General features: G+C 39.6%; 2 protein-coding genes across 4 annotated transcripts; both read left to right on the top strand.

Moving 5' to 3' along the window:
* The first annotated feature begins 10,207 nt into the window (after positions 1 to 10,207).
* On the top strand, positions 10,208 to 13,203 carry LOC149068241 (uncharacterized). Of its 2 annotated transcripts, XM_089251488.1 has the most exons (6): positions 10,208 to 10,746; positions 10,833 to 11,556; positions 11,641 to 11,974; positions 12,054 to 12,360; positions 12,443 to 12,740; positions 12,838 to 13,203. In XM_089251488.1, exons 5-6 carry the CDS (start codon positions 12,511 to 12,513, stop codon positions 12,956 to 12,958), a joined length of 351 nt encoding a protein of 116 aa, XP_089107614.1. In that variant the 5' UTR covers positions 10,208 to 10,746; positions 10,833 to 11,556; positions 11,641 to 11,974; positions 12,054 to 12,360; positions 12,443 to 12,510; the 3' UTR covers positions 12,959 to 13,203. The 2 variants fall into 2 exon arrangements, 1 of the variants encoding a protein (XP_089107614.1); XR_016195175.1 differs by lacking the exon at positions 12,838 to 13,203 and having other exon boundaries at positions 12,054 to 12,567.
* A 19-nt stretch (positions 13,204 to 13,222) lies between these two features.
* LOC149068240 (uncharacterized) lies at positions 13,223 to 14,696 on the top strand. Of its 2 annotated transcripts, none has more exons than XM_089251491.1 (3): positions 13,223 to 14,050; positions 14,126 to 14,213; positions 14,299 to 14,696. In XM_089251491.1, exons 1-2 carry the CDS (start codon positions 13,803 to 13,805, stop codon positions 14,187 to 14,189), a joined length of 312 nt encoding a protein of 103 aa, XP_089107617.1. In that variant the 5' UTR covers positions 13,223 to 13,802; the 3' UTR covers positions 14,190 to 14,213; positions 14,299 to 14,696. The 2 variants fall into 2 exon arrangements, with proteins under 2 accessions (XP_089107617.1, XP_089107616.1); XM_089251490.1 differs by having other exon boundaries at positions 13,231 to 14,050; positions 14,126 to 14,191.
* Positions 14,697 to 19,831: the final 5,135 nt, after the last annotated feature.

The following is a 19,831-nucleotide window of genomic DNA, read 5'->3' as shown; positions in this document are numbered from 1 at the left end:
TAATGCATCGTCAATCAACTGTTTTGACAAGGGGACACTGGTATCGATTGCTAAGGGACAATTCTAGGGTGTGGTGTGTCGCAGGGAGTTTTTTTTCCAATAGGATGGTCAATGAATGGAATAGACTACTCCAGGGGTCGTGAATTCCAACACCATTTAACACATTTAAAAAAGAAGTACGGTTGACATAATGGGATAATTCGAGAAACTATCATTTATATTTTATCATAATTATTGGTTTCATATTGCTCTCATTGCTGTATTTTTGATACAGTTTAGATGTGTATTCGACATCCATATTTTTTATGGTCATCTTTTTTCATCTACCTCATTGAGCATTTTGTCTGCTGTGGCTTTTGTATTTGTATTTATAATCACATTACTGCCACCGCCACAACAGGCAAATTGATAATATGCCGTGAATTGTGGTGCTCCGTCGAATTGTTTCAAACATTTTACTTTTCCTGAAAAGATGAAAAAAACGCCGATTTATATTTTCAATAGCATTTCCACGGTTGTCACAAAAGTGGCCTTCGCCACATTTATTGCACTTTGAAAATTATTTTTCAATTAATGCTACTAGGCTGTTATATTAAGGATGACCATACGTCTCGTATTTCTCGGAACATCCCGTATTTTCACGTCATTTTGGCCATCCCGTGACTTTTTGGAAGATGTCCCTTTTTTTTCAACGCACTTTCACACAATCAAGCCAACTCTGGAACTTTTATTGTTCGTTTTGAAATCAAGTATCAAAACTATCTTTTCCCAACTCATAAACCACAATACGATAATTACGACTATCAAATAGGAATCTCACACAATTCGACGGGGACCACCAAAATTCACAACATATTATCAGTAGGGTAACCACATGTCCCGTATTTTACGGGACATTCTCGTGCTTTTACGTAAATTTGATTGTCCCGACTCATTTATGCAATTTTAATGTTCATTACAACGAAGCTAATTTGAATTTAAAATGTTTACTGAAATCGCAAATGAAGGTGATTTTTATAAATCATAAAATATTTTGATAATTATGTGACTATAGTCATTAAATTCTCATCTCGCGTGTTTGCCACGCTCGGCATTTTTTCGGTTAATTACAGTTCAATTCACCGCGATTTCCAGTATCCCGTCATTTCTTACCCTTTTTCAGAAATTTTAACACAGTTTGTAATTTTGCCAACATTCTCAGTGATGTCCCGTATTTTTCTTCAGAGGTGGCCGCGGAATGGGGGCTGATTTGTGTATTATTATTGCCTGTTGCCCGTTCCGAGGAAAACTGAGGGGTTTCACTGTAGTTCCATAAAATATCTCAAAATAAAATTATCTGAATAATTCAACAATCGAAATTATGATCAACAACTTGTAATTATTTGAAGACTTGGGCATTTTGAAACCATTTAAATATGAATTTGCGTTCGCGGGGGGGGGGGGGGGGCGTTCATGTTTCACGCCAACAGATTTCGACCTTTTTTTCTTCCCCTTCCCCCGTGAAAGAAATAATTTCAGCATTAATGAAAGAAACAAATCCAGAATTGATGAAATGGAATTATTCCAGAAGTAATGAAAGAAATAATAATTAATAAAGGAAATAATTTCCAGAATTAATGAAAGAAATGATAAAAAATAAAGAAAATAATTTCCGGAATTAATGAAAGAAAATAATTTCAAGAATTAATGAAAGAAAATAATTTCAAGAATTAATGAAAGAAAATAATTTCCAGAATTAATGAAAGAAAATTCGAGAAATAATGAGGGAAAATTCCAGAATTAATGGAGGAAAATTCAATTGGTAAAAGAAATTATTCCACATTAATGAATGAAATGATTCCAGTATTAATGAAATAAATTATTTAATCTTTTTTCACCTTTAGATGAGAGTTCCCTATCCTTTTTTAAATAGATAAAATAACCGAACTTCCAGTTTAAATTTCCAGTTCAGTTTATGAGCTTTGTTTATAAGGAACTGAGTGGAATAAGGAATATAGTTTTTTTTACTTTAAACTTCATCATCACCACGTGAGTAACTTTTAAATTCAACATTAGATGGCAGCACATTACTATAAAGAGGAGTGTGGGGAAAATTCACTTTTTACGATCTTACCTGGCGTCTGCAGGTGTAGAGATAGTTTTTAACTTTGTTTTGGATGTCTTCTTGGGTCTTGAAAAAATTACTGAACTGGAAGTTTGATCTTTCAGGTCAGTTCATGAGGAGCAAAGCTGAATGAAGAATTTTGTTTTTTTATACCCGAGCTTCGTAAGGCACTTCTGATTTTGAAAGTACCAACAACATTTTTAAAAATGAATGTCTTAAAGTATTGTAGAGCAGTGGTTCTCAACCTTTTCAAGCCCGCGGCCCGGTTTCATTCATTTTTGTGAGTCGAAGGCCCGATCAAACACACGACCAACGGAAAACAAATGAGGAGAAATGAAACGGCTAATCACTCGCGGCCCGGTATGAATGATATCAGGGCCCGGTATGAATGATATCAGGGCCCGGTACTCTGGGCCGCGGCCCGGCGGTTGAGAAACACTGTTGTAGAGTATTAAATTAATTTTTTAATTCCCTTAAAATTGTTAGTGCCATTGTGAATTCACTGCAAATGCTACAAGGCAAAAAAACATACAAAAAACTGCTATTGGCGGACGGGGTAACGTTTCGAGTCTAGATTCATTACTTCCTAGATACAATATCTATAGGACGTACTGGCCTAGTGGGAAGACTGGGTGCATTTATCACACCCACGTCCTGCAGCAGGGGTCGCTAATCTGGGATCTTTGCTGGGGCTTAGAGGCCAGATTTCCACTGGTCCCTTGATAAAGAATTTATAGCATGAAAAAAACAAAAATTACAAGAAACTAGGCTGAAGCCTTTCAGCCCCCACAGAGGCCGTGCGACCCGTACAACCACATGAGGCACCTCTCTAGGAAAGATTGCCAAATCCGACTTGGAAATTAAAAAGAAATTTCTTGAGCTGAGAAGCATCATCGGGGGCACCAAAAATAGATCCCGCACAGGCAGAGATTCCTTTCTCTTTTCTGCCCCTACATCGAGGCCACCTTAAGACTATCGTAGACCCGGGGCCACAACTAGAGGTTTGGTCAGCTGTGTCAAGCAAGCATTTTGGCACCCTCTTGTAATGTTGAAGCAGAGTTGGAAACAATTCAGAAAAGAAACCATAATCGGTGTGTTTAGAATCCCAATGTCCCGTATTTATCTCAAAGGAATATGGTCAGCCTAGTTATAAGGAAAGTCTATGTCTCTATAAAATTGGTTTATTTACTTGCCGAATTGCAAGACCGAGGTTAGATACCCGATAGAGAAAAATATTTCTTTTCTCTCCAAGTTCATCTCTGCATTAACATACTCTCTTTACATTCTTCCTGACGGCGAAATGAATAAACATTATACTATGTTTCTAACTGCATAATAAATGCACGACAGTATCAATTAACGTTAGAAATATGTTTGAAAAAATTCTGATCAAACGTGGGCAACCCGAGGCCAGAGAGAGACTGCTGTGCTTATGCAAAATACAAAGAACTGGATACTAAGCGGAGATGAATTCGGGAAAGAAAATTCTCTTTCCTCAGCTGGGAAACGAACCATCATACCCTCGCAGTCACAGAGGAAGCGCTGCTGCCTGCGCGTAGTTTCATTTAGCATACAAGTAAGTGCTAAGGGAAGAAAATTCGCTAGTGTAATGGAGCGTACTCGCCGGAAACTGGGAGGGGACAGTGGTTCGATTCCACTCAGAGGAATGTAATTCGTCTCCAGTTGGTATCTTGTCCTTTGCACTTTGACGCAAGATTAGTCCGTTGAATAGAGGGTTCAATGTATATCAAAAATGGTCACGTAGAAAAAAATGCTGAGACTTTATTATGGTTGACAAACAAAAATAAATATTTTGTTCTTCGAATGCATTATTGAAGGACTGATCCATGACAAATCGCATGCCTATGGTTTCTCTCCGGTGTGACCTCTTTTGTGCTTCTTCAAAGTTTGGATTTGAGAAAACGTTTTGCCACACAATTCACATTCATGCGGTTTTTCTCCACTGTGAGTTTTTTTATGTCGATTCAAAGTGCCAGTTTCAGAAAATGTTTTACCGCAATAACCGCACTCATGTGGTTTCTCTCCGGTGTGAACCCTTTTGTGTTTGTTTAAAGTGCTGATTTCAGAAAATGTTTTACCACAAACAACGCACACATATGGCTTCTCTCCAGTGTGAACTCTCTTGTGTTTTTTTAAACTGTCGTTTCGAGAAAACATTTTGCCACAAGCATCGCACTCGTACGGCTTCTCTCCGGTGTGAACACTTTTGTGTTTGTTTAAAGTGCTAATATGAGAAAACATTTTACCGCAAACATCACATTGATACGGTTTCTCTCCGGTATGAATCCTTTTGTGTATTTTTAAATTTCCGACTTCAGAAAACTTTTTGCCACAAGAATCGCACTCGTATAGCTTCCATCCATTGTTAGCTCGTATGTACGAATCTAAACTACGAATTTGAGTAAATGTCTTACCACGGAAATCACGCTCGTATTGTTTCTCCCCAGTGTGAACGTTTTTGTGATTGTTAAATGCGACCATTTCAAAATACGTTTTGCCACTATCATGTGGCTTTTCTCCAGCGTGAAATATTTTGTGAACCTTCAACTCAGAGCTCTTCGAGAATGTTTTTCCGCAGCACTCACACTTACATGGACAATTTTTAGTACCGAAATGAACATGAGAAATTTGTTCAGAATGGTTCTCACTCGGTATCGCTGAGATTGGAATACAACTAGAATTGTCTTCATTCGCATCATGTTCACTACGTGGTCTCACACACATGGAAGATGATTTATTCATTTCAAAAGAGTTAGAGGAATTTCGAAGATTTATTCACTCCTTAGATTACTACGCTGAGCAGATCCTTTGTAATTCACCAAGTTTCCCGTCCGATTCAATATTACCGCAAATACTGTCGTTGCTTTTAGACTTGTACAGAATTGGGAGTTTTCTTTTCCAGATTTTGATGAGGATCTTCAGCTGCCTGCAAACATATATAGTTATCATAATCATAAAACATATATAGTTATCATAATCATAAAACATATATAGTTATCGTAATCATAAAACAGATATAGTTATCATAATCATAAAACATATATAGTTATCATAATCATAAAACATATATAGTCATCATAAAGTCAACCTATACGGTAAGCAAAATTATTAAAATTATCACCAACTCAACAATGCTTCCAATAAACAAATCTGAAGTCACACACAACAGACAAATGGCCCAACAGGGTGGTTAGAAAAAAGAATTAAAGAATTGGATATAAGGGGACAATTGCCCCTCCCTCTTGATAGGAGGGTCCAGGGCAGAGAGAGAGAGAGAGAGAGCAATGTAGGTATGTGCAGTGCTGTCAATGACTTTTTCGCGTCAGTCTTTAACAGTAAAGGCAATATACAAAGTACCGGTGTGGCATGGGGGTGACAACGAAATTCAAGTGGAAGATGTGGAAGTCTTAAAACTTCTAAAAAATGGAAGTGCGAGCAAAGTACCAGGACCAGATGATATCTATCCTAGGGTCCTTAGCAGTGTTCGCCTATACGCATCTAGATGCGCGATTCACGCATCAAAATTAAATTTTATTCCTCCAAATTCCGTGGACGAATGGAAATACTCCTTCAAATTTTAGGTTTTTTTTTTTTTAATCGAGTTATTTCTCAGTGATACAAAAAATACCCCTCTTTTAACAAAACTACCCTTTAAAATTTTGGAGAGAAGTGAATTTACTCTTTAAAATAATTTTTTTTTCGGATAACACTGGTACACAGGGAATGTGCTGGGGCCAGTCGAACAGATTTACAGGAGTAGTATTGCAGAGGGTTCCAAGGTATTGGAAGCTTGGTAATGTGGTTCTGATATTTAAAACGGGTAGTAGAGAAGCCGTGTCCAATCATCGTCCAGTGAGTTTGACGAGCTCCCTCTCCAAATATTTTCGAAATTATTATCAAAAGGCAATTGGCGAAGTGGACAGACGAGAATAATGTATTGTCGGATAATCAGTATGGGTTCAGAAAGGGAAAGTCATGTGCAACCAATCTCCTTTTGATTCTATGATCACGTGACTAAAGTTTTTGGTAGGAGAGAGAGCGAAAAATGTCGATGTTATTTATCTTTATTTCCAGAAGGCGTTCGATCGGTTCCAACGTGGTAAACTCTCGAACGTTTACACGAGATTGGGATTGGGGGGGGGGTAAATTGCTGAATTGGATAAAATCGTGGTTAAGATATAGGTCACAATGGGTTACGCTGAAAGGGGAATTTTCTAATTGGATAGGTATTACGAGTGGAGTCACTCAAGGAAGCGCCCTTGGCCCCATACTTTTTTCACTCTTGCTCAGTTTCATTCTCAAAAAAGTCTCTTAAAGTGATTCTTCTACTTTTAAGGGGCTTAATTCATCCTGGATTAGAGAACGCCGTCAAGTTTTGGAGATCGTACTTATAGAGGGACATTGACTTGGTCGAAGGGATGCAGAGGAAAAACCACGCGTCTTGTTGGCACACGGGGCTTAAGCTATGAAGAAAGACGAATTTTTGAATATGTTTACATTGGATGAGCGCAGATGTCGGGGGAATATGAGTGACGTGTTTAAAGTTTTCAACGGGATGGATAAAATGGACTATGTGTTATTAATACATCGTCAATCGACTGCTTTGACTAAGGGACACTGGTATCGACTGCTAAGGGACAATTCTAGGTTCTGGTGTGTCGCAGGGAGTTTTTTTTTCCAATAGGATGGTCAATGAATGGAATAGCCTACTCCAGGGGTCGTGAATTCCAACACCATTTAACACATTTAAAAAAGAAGTACGGTTGACATAATGGGATAATTCGAGAAACTATCATTTATATTTTATCATAATTATTGGTTTCATATTGCTCTCATTGCTGTATTTTTGATACAGTTTAGATGTGTATTCGACATCCATATTTTTTATGGTCATCTTTTTTCATCCACCTCATTGAGCATTTTGTCTGTTGTGGCTCTTGTATTTGTATTTATAATCACATTACTACCACCGCCACAACAGGCAAATTGCCCAACGAGGTGGCTGACTTAAGAACATCATGGATCCCCGAGCCATTTTTTTCGAGGCCCTACCTACTACTGCTACACCACACCCGCCCCCCCCGCCCGCGGAACCCCCAACGAATCGGTACATGCGGGAATGTGCGTGTACGTGTAGTGAAACCTGACGTGAAGTTTATTTCTGTGTAATGCTTGTTATGTGTAGTGCTGCCATCTGCCACCAGTTTTTCTAACTATGAGTGAAGTGTTATGATTGAATGATTTATCGCTGTAGGACTGTTGCTCTCTGTGGCGAGACTTTTTAACGGGGAGATCGGCTCGCATTTGCGCCTTGAAGTTGGGAACCACAGAAAACCAACTTCAGCCGACCACCACTGTGGGGTTCGAACCCGGATCCTCGCATCGCGAGTCCGTCACTATAATTTTTATTTTTATAAAATGTCCGCATATGTCCCGATTTCCGACATGTCCGCATATGTCTCGTTCGCTTTTAACCCCTAATCGTTGCGATGGGAGGATCCCCAATCACCGAAAATCCGGCTACCTGCTGGTGAGAATGGGGGAAAGCATCGTCTTTCCGGAACAGGCTCTGCCCATTTTCAAAGGATTTATCTGAATATGCGGATATTATCTGAATTTAACCTGATTATAATCAGTTTCTGTAAATTTCAATGTTATTTGAAGGCTAAGAACTCAAAATTTGTCATTAAGAAATTTATTGCGACCCACCCTTTAAGCCATATATGGTAAACCCTTGACCCGCAGACCTAAAGTTGGCCCTGAGGGTTATTTGATGCGGCGTGCACCCTCAAACCTAATTTTTGTGAAATGAACTAAGCGCACATTTACAGATAGATAGCTTAAATGACCCGTGGAATAATTAGAGCGGCCCATGGTGCATTGACAGACCACTTAAGTAACCCGCGATACAGTTCCAGAACACCTAAGCGATCCGTGGGGCATTTAGAGATCCCTTGAGTGACATGTGGCATAGTTTTAGAGCACTTAAGCGGCCCCCAGTGTAGTTCTACATCACTAAAGTTACCCCCACATCACATTCCCTAATTACTTAAGTGATCCGTGGAATAATTATGAATCACTTGAGTGATGCGTGGCACAGTTCCAGAGCACTTAAGCGGCCCGGGAACAGTTCGAGAGCACTTAAGCGACCCGGGAACATTTCCAGAGCACTTGAAGGATCCTCCTAACATTATTAGGAAAAATATTAGTTCGGGTGCCCACAAATTATCGAAAGCTTTTTCTCGTTTTTGGTGCACCACGTAAGATGCTATCAAGAGTATTTCATATTTTCATAAAGGGTGGTTGATGACGTAAGCATCATCCAAACCCCCTTCCCCCATCGATGCTGACGTAATAATTGAATGACCCCTTAGATAGAACCCCTTTATACACGATATAAAGGCATCTTACCCTTAAGCCGGGTTTTTCTAGGAATAGGCGTTTTGCGTCGCGTGAACCGAACAGTATAATTTCGCGTCGGCAGCAACGTGTTACATAATCATGCTAAGCGTTTGTGTTTTCCTAGCGGAGCGCATCAGATCAGGGCGGCTATATTATAGTATATGGCCGTGGCATCAGCTACTCTGCGGTACGTTTGCATGCTTTGGTTTGTATAGAAGGGAAAGAAAACACACAAGAGTGTGTGTGTGAAGAGAATATCTATCGGCAAAAACGCGGCGCACGACGTATTTGACTCCTCCAGAAGCAGTCGGCCAATCACGCCCGACGTAAAGCGCTGTCGCGGAGTATTGCGCTCTGTAGGAACACAGTCATGCTGCTTTTCTTATTGGTGAGTGGATGGCGTGTCGCGCTAGGCGAATCACGTTGCGCGCGGTACAGGAAAACCTGCTCCTAGGAAAACCCGGCTTCAGAGCGGTGACGTCACGCACCTGATTCAAGACCACGCCCATCGAATCAAGGCGGCCAAAGCAACTTCAAAGGGATGAGACAGCCCTAAATATATAGCCCTGCTCGCGAATACGTTAAGACGACCCTACATGCATCTACTGACCTGCAATTGAATGCGAACTCGACCACAAATGACTGCATCCAAGGAATCCGTGAATCAACGCAAAAAAAAAAAAAAAAGAATCCTGATTGCATTCCTTGATGACCAATTACCACCATTCAATGATCTTTTGACGATCAGAATCAGCCAGAACACGATCTCATCAGCATTGCCCGTCGGGTAAACATAGTCGACTGTAACCAAAATCAACTCCAAGGATAAATAAAGTTCGTAGTTGTTGTTGTTACGATTTTTCAGAATCATTTTTCTTTTGTGACGTCATCCTCATCTTTCGGACACTTCTCACTTTCTTTCTTTTTTTTTTCTTTCTCATCCCCCCATTAAACTTTAATTAAAACTATTTTTATCAAAACAAATCTAATTCAGTTTTCCTAAAATTTTGTATTTTTTCCGTGATCTCCGCAAGTTTATTTATTCGAATACTTTTTTTATTCCAGAGCGCAAGCGCCATCTTCCGAGGAACTCGATTATCGTTCGCTCATCATTGGATTTTGTGGTGATTTTATTACGATTTCAATAGCTATGTCTACACTAGAACTCCTTAATACACGTATATGAAGGCGTCTTAGTCTACACTGGTGCGTTTTTTCTGCGTCAATGCGCTTTCTTTGGCACACCTGTGATCAAGAGCGTCGTAAATCACTTAGGCGTGACTCAAACTTGTTGAAAGGCAGCCAATTTTTTAAGAGGCATTCCTTTTCCTTCTGCTCCACTATGTTTGGATTTTCGTTCAATTTCCCTTTCCTTTTCGTGAAGATTCAGTGTTTGGAAGAGCGTTACGATAAAACTCATATATGAATCTTCAGTGAAGAAGATGGCGCTTGTGTATTGGATTAAAAAGACAGTGTTGAGCAGAACAAATTTTTGAAAATGAAGAAACAAATTCAAAATGAAAAAGAGATAAATGTTTAATTTCAATGTAAATATTTCTAAAGGGAAGGTATTTGAGATAAATAAAAATGGGGGGGAAAAAAAAAAGATCACACGAACATGATTGGAACAAACACATAAAAAACAACCACTACGAACTTCATCGCTTTGTTCATCTCGTGAGTTGAGTTGAGCACTCAACTTGAGTGCAGTTACAGTCGACGATATTTACCGGTAGATCGTGGTAACTGTCAGCTCGTCGATGTTGAAAAGTTGAAAAATCGTTGAATGATGATCATCAACAGATGTAATTAGGATTCCATCTCTCATGGAATTCACTGATTGCTCTTGAACTTCTCAAGTACAGGTCAGTGAATGTACGTGAGCATGGCCTCCCGAAGGTTGACGCTGACAGGACTCGGGACAACTATTATCATTCTTTGTTTCCTCATGACATAAATTCACTGTGGAAGGGCCCGTGAAAATTTTTGTTTCGGGGCCCGCTAAAGGATCTATAGTTATAGGTAAAGCCATCCTAGACAAACATCCGAATCTTTCAATGATAAGGAATGGACACAAAAATATATGGAGGGAGATGGCTTTGGACTTATATGGACATGACAGAGTATCTGAAGGTTCCTGTGGTTTTGACGCCATCACCAAATTTGCCAAGGTCCTAGACGTACAAATATTCGTCAAGTCCTCCAAAAAATTCTATAAGGTAATTTATCATCGCTAAGAATGATGCTAATTTTATATTATTCAATGAAATATATTTTTTTACTAATGTCTTTTTTTTTTATGTAGGTGGTTTTCAAGATGGCTAAGGACAAAAAAATATTTTTGTTGCTTCATGACGGATACTATGACCTGATTACATCTTCCCAATTTTGCTCGGAGTGTGACAAGGCCTACTACAATATCCAGAGACACAAATGCGCTACGAGATGCAACACCTGCTTCAGCGCGATACATGCATCTCCATTGACCCACAACTATGCAGGGATTGCCAGAGGACGTTCCGATCTGCTGACTGCTTTACAAGGCACAAGAGTCTTTGAGGCAAGAACAGCACCTTTTGCCAACAATTCTACAAGTGCCCGTCCAGCAAGAAGTTTCTTGTAGAAAAAGAGCAGCCTCTAGGTATGCACGTAATATTGCAGCAATTACAAAGTTTTTCATGTAGCCGAATGGCATCTGTGCTCTCTCAAGAAGAAGACTATGAAAGCCCCCACCGCATGGGCAGAGATACGGGGGGGGACCCTGCAATGAATTGACATTATCATCGTGCCACCAGAACTCCAGGTCTATCTCCGCCTATGCCCCACCGACAAGCTCATCATCTTTGTCAACGGAGGGGGAGGCACATTGTGAATTTTGCGGTTGCTCAATATGTGGACAGCCGAGAGACTGTCTTCAGTGGCTACAATACCGTGAATAACCTCTGTGCATGGCTCTTCCACAAGGAACACAGAGGATACACTGCAATCGCCCACAATGTGAAGGGATTCGATGGCCAGTTCCTGCTGAAGTAAGTTTTTTTTTTCTTTCACTAATCGAAAATGTTTACATAAGTACCATGTAACTGTTTTTTATGTTGTTTTTTTCTTTGTAGATATCTCCTAGAGCAAGGAATAAAGCCTTCTATTGTGCCATGTGAATCGAAGATCATGGCTTTGCGGCTGAACATCATAAAAATCTGGGTTATAGACAGCCTCAACTTTCTCCCAATGGCTTTGGTCAAACTGCCAAAGACTTTCGGTTTAGAGGAATTGCAGAAAGGTTTTTTTCGGACCGGAAAACCAAGATTACGATGGAGCCTTTCCGGAGAAAGCTTTCTATAACCCGGAAACATTCAGTGTAGATATGAAAGCGAAATTCGACAGCTGGTATGAACAGAGAAAAAATGGGAAATTTGTGTTCAAACATGAGATGTATGAATACTGCAAGTAAGTACTTTTCTATTATGATGTTTTATTTATTGTTCTATTATTTCTTCACTATGCTTAAAATTTTAATTTTTCTTAGGTCAGACGTTGATATTCTTTGACGATGCTGTTTACAGTTTTGTGAGGAGTTCCTGGAGCTCACTGGTGTCGACCCATTCCCATACCTCACCATAGCCTCGGCCTGTATGGCAACGTACAGGTCGAAATACATTGACGAGGGGTCAATTGGGACAGTGCGCTTAATTGCAGCCGCATTAGTATTGAATGGTTGTCATACCTGGGGGAGAAGAACAACCTGAACATTCACCATTCCAGAAATGGATCAGAAGATGGATTCAGTGTGGACGGCTTCTGTACTGAAACAAACACTGTCTATCTGTTTCACGGTAGTATATTACTTTGTGAATTTTATTTATTTTCAAAACTTTTTCTCTAATTATTAATTATTTTCATGTTTCTTTTTTTCAGGATGCTATTGGCATGGTTGCCAGCAGTGCTTTGATAGGGACTTGGTGAATCCTAGTACGCAGACATACATGAGGGAACTTCTCAAGAAAACATCAGAACAAGAACAAAAGATCCGTCAAGGTGGATACAGGCTTGAAGTCACGAAGAAAACTGACTGGGGTCTGAAAAGATTCTTGATGGATTTCGACTATATCTACAGGCTGGCACCCAGGGATGCATTTTATGGTGGAAAAACCAATGTCACCAAGCTGTTCTATCCAGGAACAGCAAAATACATTGACTTGACGTTATTATACCCGTGGGTCAATAAATATTGCAAGTACTTTAAATATTGTTTATAAGTTAATATGGCTAACGTATAAAATGTTTTTAAATGAATTTTCCTTTCATTGCAGATATCTGGTTGGACACCCCTGGATAATTACGGAGAACTTTAGGGAGCTGGGGTCGTATTTTGGCATCATAAAGTGCAAAGTACAGCCACCAAGAGGACTATATCTGTCCGTACTCCCATAAAGTTAAAAAAAATGATTTTTTTATTATCTGTTTTTTCATATCATTATAACAGGTAATAATGAGTTTCATTTTTTCTAGATCCAGCGGAAAGCTGACCTTTCCCCTATGTCGTTCATGTGTGGAAACTCTGTCAATGTAAGGAATGCGAGCACAACGACGAGGAAAGATGTATTACGGGAACATTGGTTACTGAAGAGCTCAAGAAGGCCATTGAAAAAGGCTATGTTGTTAGGAAGATTTACAAGGTATTTTTTCAATCATCACTTTAATTTCATCACAATTACTCTAGCAATATATTGTGTAGTCGTGTTTCACCTTTTCTTCTAGATTTATTATTTCAAAGAATCTCGGGGGGGGGGGGACCTTTTTGCCCCTACATAAATGCTTTCATAAAAATCAAGCAGGAATCCTCAGGATGGCCGTCAAACTGCATCATGAACGAGGAGAAAAACTCGTACGTGAAGCAGTATGAACAGGTTGAAGGAATCCAGTTGGAGCCAGGAAGCATTCAAATTAATCCAGGCCATCGACAAGTGGCGAAGCTATGTCTGAATAGGTAGTTATCAGTTTTTCAACTTGCTAAGTATTTTTTAAATGATGAAAGACGTCACTCTCCCTTGTTAATACGGCAGATACGTATCCGTAAGTATCAATATTTTTTTTATATTCTGTATTTTTTAGGATAGAGTTAGTGTTAAAACAATTTTTTTTTAGCTTCTGGGGTCGCTGGGTATGCAGGAGAATAAGTCACAGTTGTCGTACTTGACTAAAGCCTCCGATTCTTATAAGATGATGAATGATCCTGCTATAGAGGAACTTTTTTTATAAATAATTATTATGTGCTATGATTCTTCACATAAAATTTTCTAAAATATTTAAATCGCCAAATACTCATATTTCGCAGGTCAAGGATTTGTATCTGCCAACTGAGAATGTTGCTGCCGTTGAATGGCAGTACAAGTTGGATTTCATACCCCAGGCCGATCGTACCAATGTTTTCCTGGCTGCCTTCACAACAGCATGGGCTCGTTTGAAGCTGTACTCCGAGATAGAGAAACTAGGTGATGCCTGGTTATATTCTGACACGGACTCGTAAGTATCTATAAAATTTTTTATGAAACTAATTTTATGTGAGCATTTCTTGCACTGATTTTTCTTTTATTTCAGAATCATCTATGCTAGCAATGGTGCCATTAGGAGATTTCTTGGGGCTGTTCACAGACGAGCTTGATGGTAATGTGATTACAGAATTTGTGTCAGCTAATATACTTTTTTTAATTTCAATTTATTCTCATTATTTTTCAACAAAAAATTTATTCTCATTAATCTTATAACAACAGGTGGAGCCAAAAACGATGCATACAGGAGATCTGACGGTAAAACATACTGCAAGATTCGCGGCTTCACCCTAAACTTCAAGAATTCAGAAGTCCTCAACTATGACACGATGAAGACTCTGGTCCAGTCAATGGATTTCACAAAGGTTGTCATCCAAGACAAATATAAAATCACGAGAGGTGAAAAGAAGACGTGTCACAAGCAGAGTAGAGGAGAAAAAAAACGGCCTTGTATATGACAAGAAGGTTCTTCTGCCTGATTTCACAACATTGCCTTATGGGGTATTGATTTTTTTTTATTATGTTTATCGCAACATACCACAATAACGGCAAAGTCCCCATTCCCCCTATGTAAATACGCCTCTACTATAATGAATGAATTTTTTATTGTTTGTTATAGATTTATTTGCCTCTCTTGTTCTTGTGTTATTTTCTTTGGAGTATTTAATGTTATGCAAACAGAAATATCTGTCATTTGCGATGGAGGAGTTGAAGCTTAAACATCCTTTTGGAAGTATAGTGTCTGGGCCGACTTCTTTGGGAAAACCCTGTTTTATTTCGAGACTCATAGCCGAAAAAATGATTGATCCATTTCCTACAGAAATTGTATGGTTCTATGGTATTTATCAATCGTTTTATGAACAGATGTCAGGTGTCAAATTCGTAGAAGGTTTACCTACAGATTACGAGTCTTACATCGGTTCACGAACGCTATTAGTTATCGATGATCTGTTGTCCGAGCTAGGCAACGACAGGCGATTAACTAATTTGTTTATACGCAGAAGCTACCACAGAAACCTTTCTGTGACATTCATCGTTCAAAATTTCTTACATATAGGTAGTCAGATGCGAGAAATATCTTTGAATGCACATTATCTGGTCTTGTTCGAAAATCCGAGAGATAGAAGCCAAGTTCAAAATTTAGCTAGGCAGATGTATTCTGCATGGTTCGTACGGACCTTGAAAAAAAAAAGTTCATTTTCAAGGCCTTGAAAATCCATAAGAGTCGTTGAAAAATAATTTTTTTTTTAAGAATTCTGTGAGAGTCCTTGAAAAATTTGTGTTTTCCGAAATAGTTTTCGCCACTTTTTTTTTCCTACTCCGTAAGTGACGTCCTTAAGAAAGTGCAAAGCACAGGGAAAAAGCCTTAGCAGCCAATAACCCTGGATAATTGAATTTAAAGCACGTTTTTCCCCCATTATTCTTAAGCCGGGTTTTCGTAGGAGCAGGTTTTCTGTGCCGCGTGCAAAGTGAATCGCCCAGCGTGACACGCCGTCCACTCACCAATAATAAAACAAGTTTGACTGTTTTCCTAGAGAGCGCAACAAGCCTCACGGCAGTGTTTTACGTCGGGCGTGATTGGCCGACTGCTTCTGGAGGAGTCAAATACGTTGTGCGCCACTTGTTTTACCGATCTTCTCTTCATCGAGCTCGATGCTTCCCTTCAAACAGGAGCATGCAGATGACAGAGTAGCTGATGCGCCAAGGTAGGAATACACAAACGCGTAGTGTGATAATGTAACACGTTTCTGTCTACGCGAAATGATCCAGTTTGGTTCATGCTGCGCCAAAAACCTATGTTGGAATGTTTTTTCCCTTTTTATTCTCTGTGCACGTGGAACCGCTCGGCCTGACGCAATATGTAAATCGGCGGCGTGCTCTCACCCTCACGGGAGCTCCGCTTTATACTGCAGGCTGGGTTTTTTCCGCATGTATGTCGGGATTGTTTTTTTTCTCCCTGAGATTGCCGGTTGTTATTTGTCGGCCGTTTTATTTTTTTTTATGATCGTATATGACCTTGTTTTTTTCCCTTGCAACTTTTATGGAATAAAAGGTAGAGTTCAAAATGAACTTCCGATCGTTGTTTTTTTTCTTCAGCTCAATCGGCCTGCTCTGGGCCCCAACGACCAATACTTCCTTCTGCTCTAGAAGGTATTGCAACAACCTGCTTCTCTAGGGAAACCCGGCTTTATGGTAGCATGTATCCTGTGATCGTATGTAGACGTATTTGGAGACGTTGGAAGTCATTAAACTTTTGTACTAGGTATTTTTTCTGGAGGACTTGGAAGTCTGGGGGGGGGGGCACGATGATATCAATTCATATAGATCAGTCAACTTCACCTTTCACGCTGCCCCCCCCCCCCCGTATCTCCGCCCATGCTGTCAACTAAATATTTATTTATGAGTGATGTGAAGTGCTTTTTTTTATACAAGGTTCTTTAAAGAAAGAAAACAAAAAATGAGTAACAAGTGTGTGTATACTTTTAATTACTTGTGTGGCTGAAAAATCCCTTCTATCAAGATTGGTTGCTGAGTGTGCCAGACAAAAATGCCGCCAAATGCAAGCTGTGCTTCAATGGATGAATCGGCGCTGAAATCCATTGAGCTTAAATTACTGGAGGGAGTATGTGACGCAGGGCCATAACTAGGAATTTTGTATTGTCTTGCCGCCCCCGCCAATTCGGAATTCTATAACGGTGTTCACCTAAAAATTTCCACCCAGGGCAGTTGCCCCCCCCCCCCTCCCGGCCCTCTAGTTCCGGTACTTGTATGACATCAGTGGTCTACATCATTCCTTGGAAAATCATTTGACGTGTTGAATGTCGCTCATCTCCGTTATTTTCTAATGGCATCCCTAGTTGTTTAAAAGGAGTTTAAAACAATAAATAAAAGAAATTTCAGTATCAATGATATGATTCCAAAATTAATGAGATATAATTCCAGAATTAATGAAAGAGAAAATTACAAAATTAATGAGATAATTCCAGAATTAATGAAAGACAATTTCAGCATTGATAAGATATAATTCCAAAATTAATAGAGCAATAATTCCGGAATTAATGAAATAATTCAGCATTAATGAAAGAAAGAATTTCAGCATTAGCAAAAGAAACAAATCCAGAATTGATGAAAGCAATTATTCCAGAATTGTTGAAAGAAATAATTCCAGAACTGATGAAAAAATTCCAGAATTAATGAAAATTTTTTTCAACATTAATGAAAGAAATAATTTAATCTTTTTCTATCTTTAGAAGAGTTCTTTTTTTTTAGTCTTTAAAAGAAAATTAATTGCAATATTTAGAGACTAAACTGCATTTCAATGAGGAAATTGACAGATTGGAAATTATTCAATGTGTCATATGTTTTGTATGATATATGTGTGTATGTGGCCTCCTTTATTCATTACAGATGCTGTGAAATAATGTAGGTAGAAATGTAATCTAAGTTTATGTAAGAAATGTAATGTAAGTTTTAATCAAAATTAAATATGCCCCTATTCATGTGAAAAATATGCGTTTGTAAAAAAAGTCCTTGAAGTTTTACCTTGAAAAGTGCTTGAATAATCCTTGAATTTTATTTTGTTGGAAGAGTACAAACCATGTTCTGGTAGTGCAACGTCCCTTATGGGAGTTGCTTGCCCGGTTCGAAATATCCAGTAATAAAGTGGCAAACGACAAGTGGAAAATGATTGCAAATAAACTTTCGCATGAAATATTATTTATTCAAATTAATTATAGGGTTAGTCAATTTTAACAATAGATTAATATAACGTGGAGCCCTCTATTTGACGTTAACAGTAAAGATACTGGCTCACCAATTGATGATCATCAACAGTCAACTTGTGCATTGATCGGACATCCGATGTTGTTAGCCTTTCCCCGTCAGTATCAAAGAAGTTTTCTCAGTTGAGAGCCGGAACACCTTGATCAGTTCCAGGGGGCCTCTCGGTTGAGGGCCGGACCACCTTGCTCAGCTCCGGGGGACCTCTCGGTTGAGGGCCGAACCACCTTGATCAGCTTCAGGGGGCCTCTCGGTTAAGGGCCAGACCACCTCGATCAGCAATGAAGAACTGTGAAGATTATTTAATATTTTTTATTCCGGACCTGCCGGAAAACGGATTCAAACAATGTAAATTATTGCATTTTAACAAATCAGCTTAAGGCCAATGGATACGGTAGCAAGACGGTGAACCGTCCTACTAGAGGGCTTCAGTTGAATAGAACAAGATTAGATGAACGCGGAATCAGACCTGTTACAACGTACGGCCGGTATTTAAAGGAAAAACATCCGACCGCACATGTCTGATCAAGCCAATCGTCTTCAAGGTCACCTCATTTGCATGCGATCGCAGGCGGACATCACGATCGGCCTTGATCGTCGCCGTATGATCACAGCTGCAGACTAGTAACATTTATGACAATAGATCACGTGACGGCGACTACTGACTTTTACGCCGGGGGATCATCGGCACGTTACAGTAGACAAGCATTTTTTCAAGAGGTTTTTGATGATGCTTGTAAACACGCTTACGGCTATCTGTTGATAGACTTGAAACCGAATACGGAAGAACAATTTAGACTGAGAACTGGTTTTTTCCAGGATGATACATATTACGCTTACCAACCCAAATAAATTCATTCCGTGTCGAGCAGCCAAAGTGGTCACATCATGGAAGGGGGTCTTGTCATAGACTTTGAAGTTTTCCAATGTGGTTTGAGAGGATTTATAGTTAAGGATTTATTGTTACGATTCGTTGGCTATCCTCAATCTCCCGCTTTAGCGAATCCTAAAGTCCGCTGTTTCAAACACAAGCTTTAATCATCCCCATTGCGCACTGATCAAGGCCGTCAAATACGGTATGTATATATATGAGAAAGAGGTTTCGACTGTCTGTGACGATCAAGATGTTGAGGTTAGGGCCATCTTAAGAGCATCATGGGCCCCCGGGTCAAGTGGTTTTTCTGAGGCCCTACCTGATAAATTCTGGAAAATTTTTACCGGATATCATTTTTGTCAGGCCCTTTTCTGTTGAGGTGCCCGGTGGACCCATGCGTTAAGACAGCGCTGGTCGAGGTACGCACAACACAATTTAGAAACTCTTAAAGAACTAACTGGCTGTGGAGGCAGAAAGCGCACTGAACTGATAAAGAAAAGTAGCAACGGTGTCATATGGGTTCTCTGTAAGTGTGCCTTAACGTGTTAAAAAGAAACGTTCCTGTCACGAAAACTCAGAACGCTAAGATCAGTCGTCACAAGAAGAACTCGAGAGATCTGTTTGAAAAGAATCTCTCACTACATGAAAAACGGTGTATTTTAGTCCAGAGAGGTAACGGTTTTCTCAGTCTACTTTTACTAGCAGCTATATCCGTTATCTCTTCCCCCTCATAAATGGAGCACGCTGGAAAATACGTAATCGTGATGGCAGATAGACACTTGAACGCTGTAGAACAAAACTAAGCAAGTTAGATGGTATCAGCACTGTTCTCAAGAAGAAAGGTCTGTCTGAGCATGGGCGGAGATACAGGGGTGGGGGCATTCCCCCCCCCTCCCCAGCGTCAAAGGTGGAGTCGACTGATCTAATGTGTATATGAATTGACATCATCATCATCGTGCCCCCAGACTTCCAAGTCTATCTCCGCCTATGGGTCTGAGAGGTGATGAAAAAGCGAAACAGTATTTGCAGGTATTGCAAAGGTACCTAGCGCTTGCAGAAAACGTGAACACTGAAATTTTAGGGAGAAAATAAAGAAGATAT

This window comes from Pholcus phalangioides, unplaced genomic scaffold (assembly GCF_987345545.1).
Source record: "Pholcus phalangioides strain wild (caught in Gottingen) unplaced genomic scaffold, Ppha-v1.0 ptg000027l_1, whole genome shotgun sequence".
Lineage (NCBI taxonomy): Eukaryota > Metazoa > Arthropoda > Arachnida > Araneae > Pholcidae > Pholcus > Pholcus phalangioides.
Note: the sequence above shows the minus strand (reverse complement) of the source record. Positions and strands in the feature narration are given on the sequence as shown.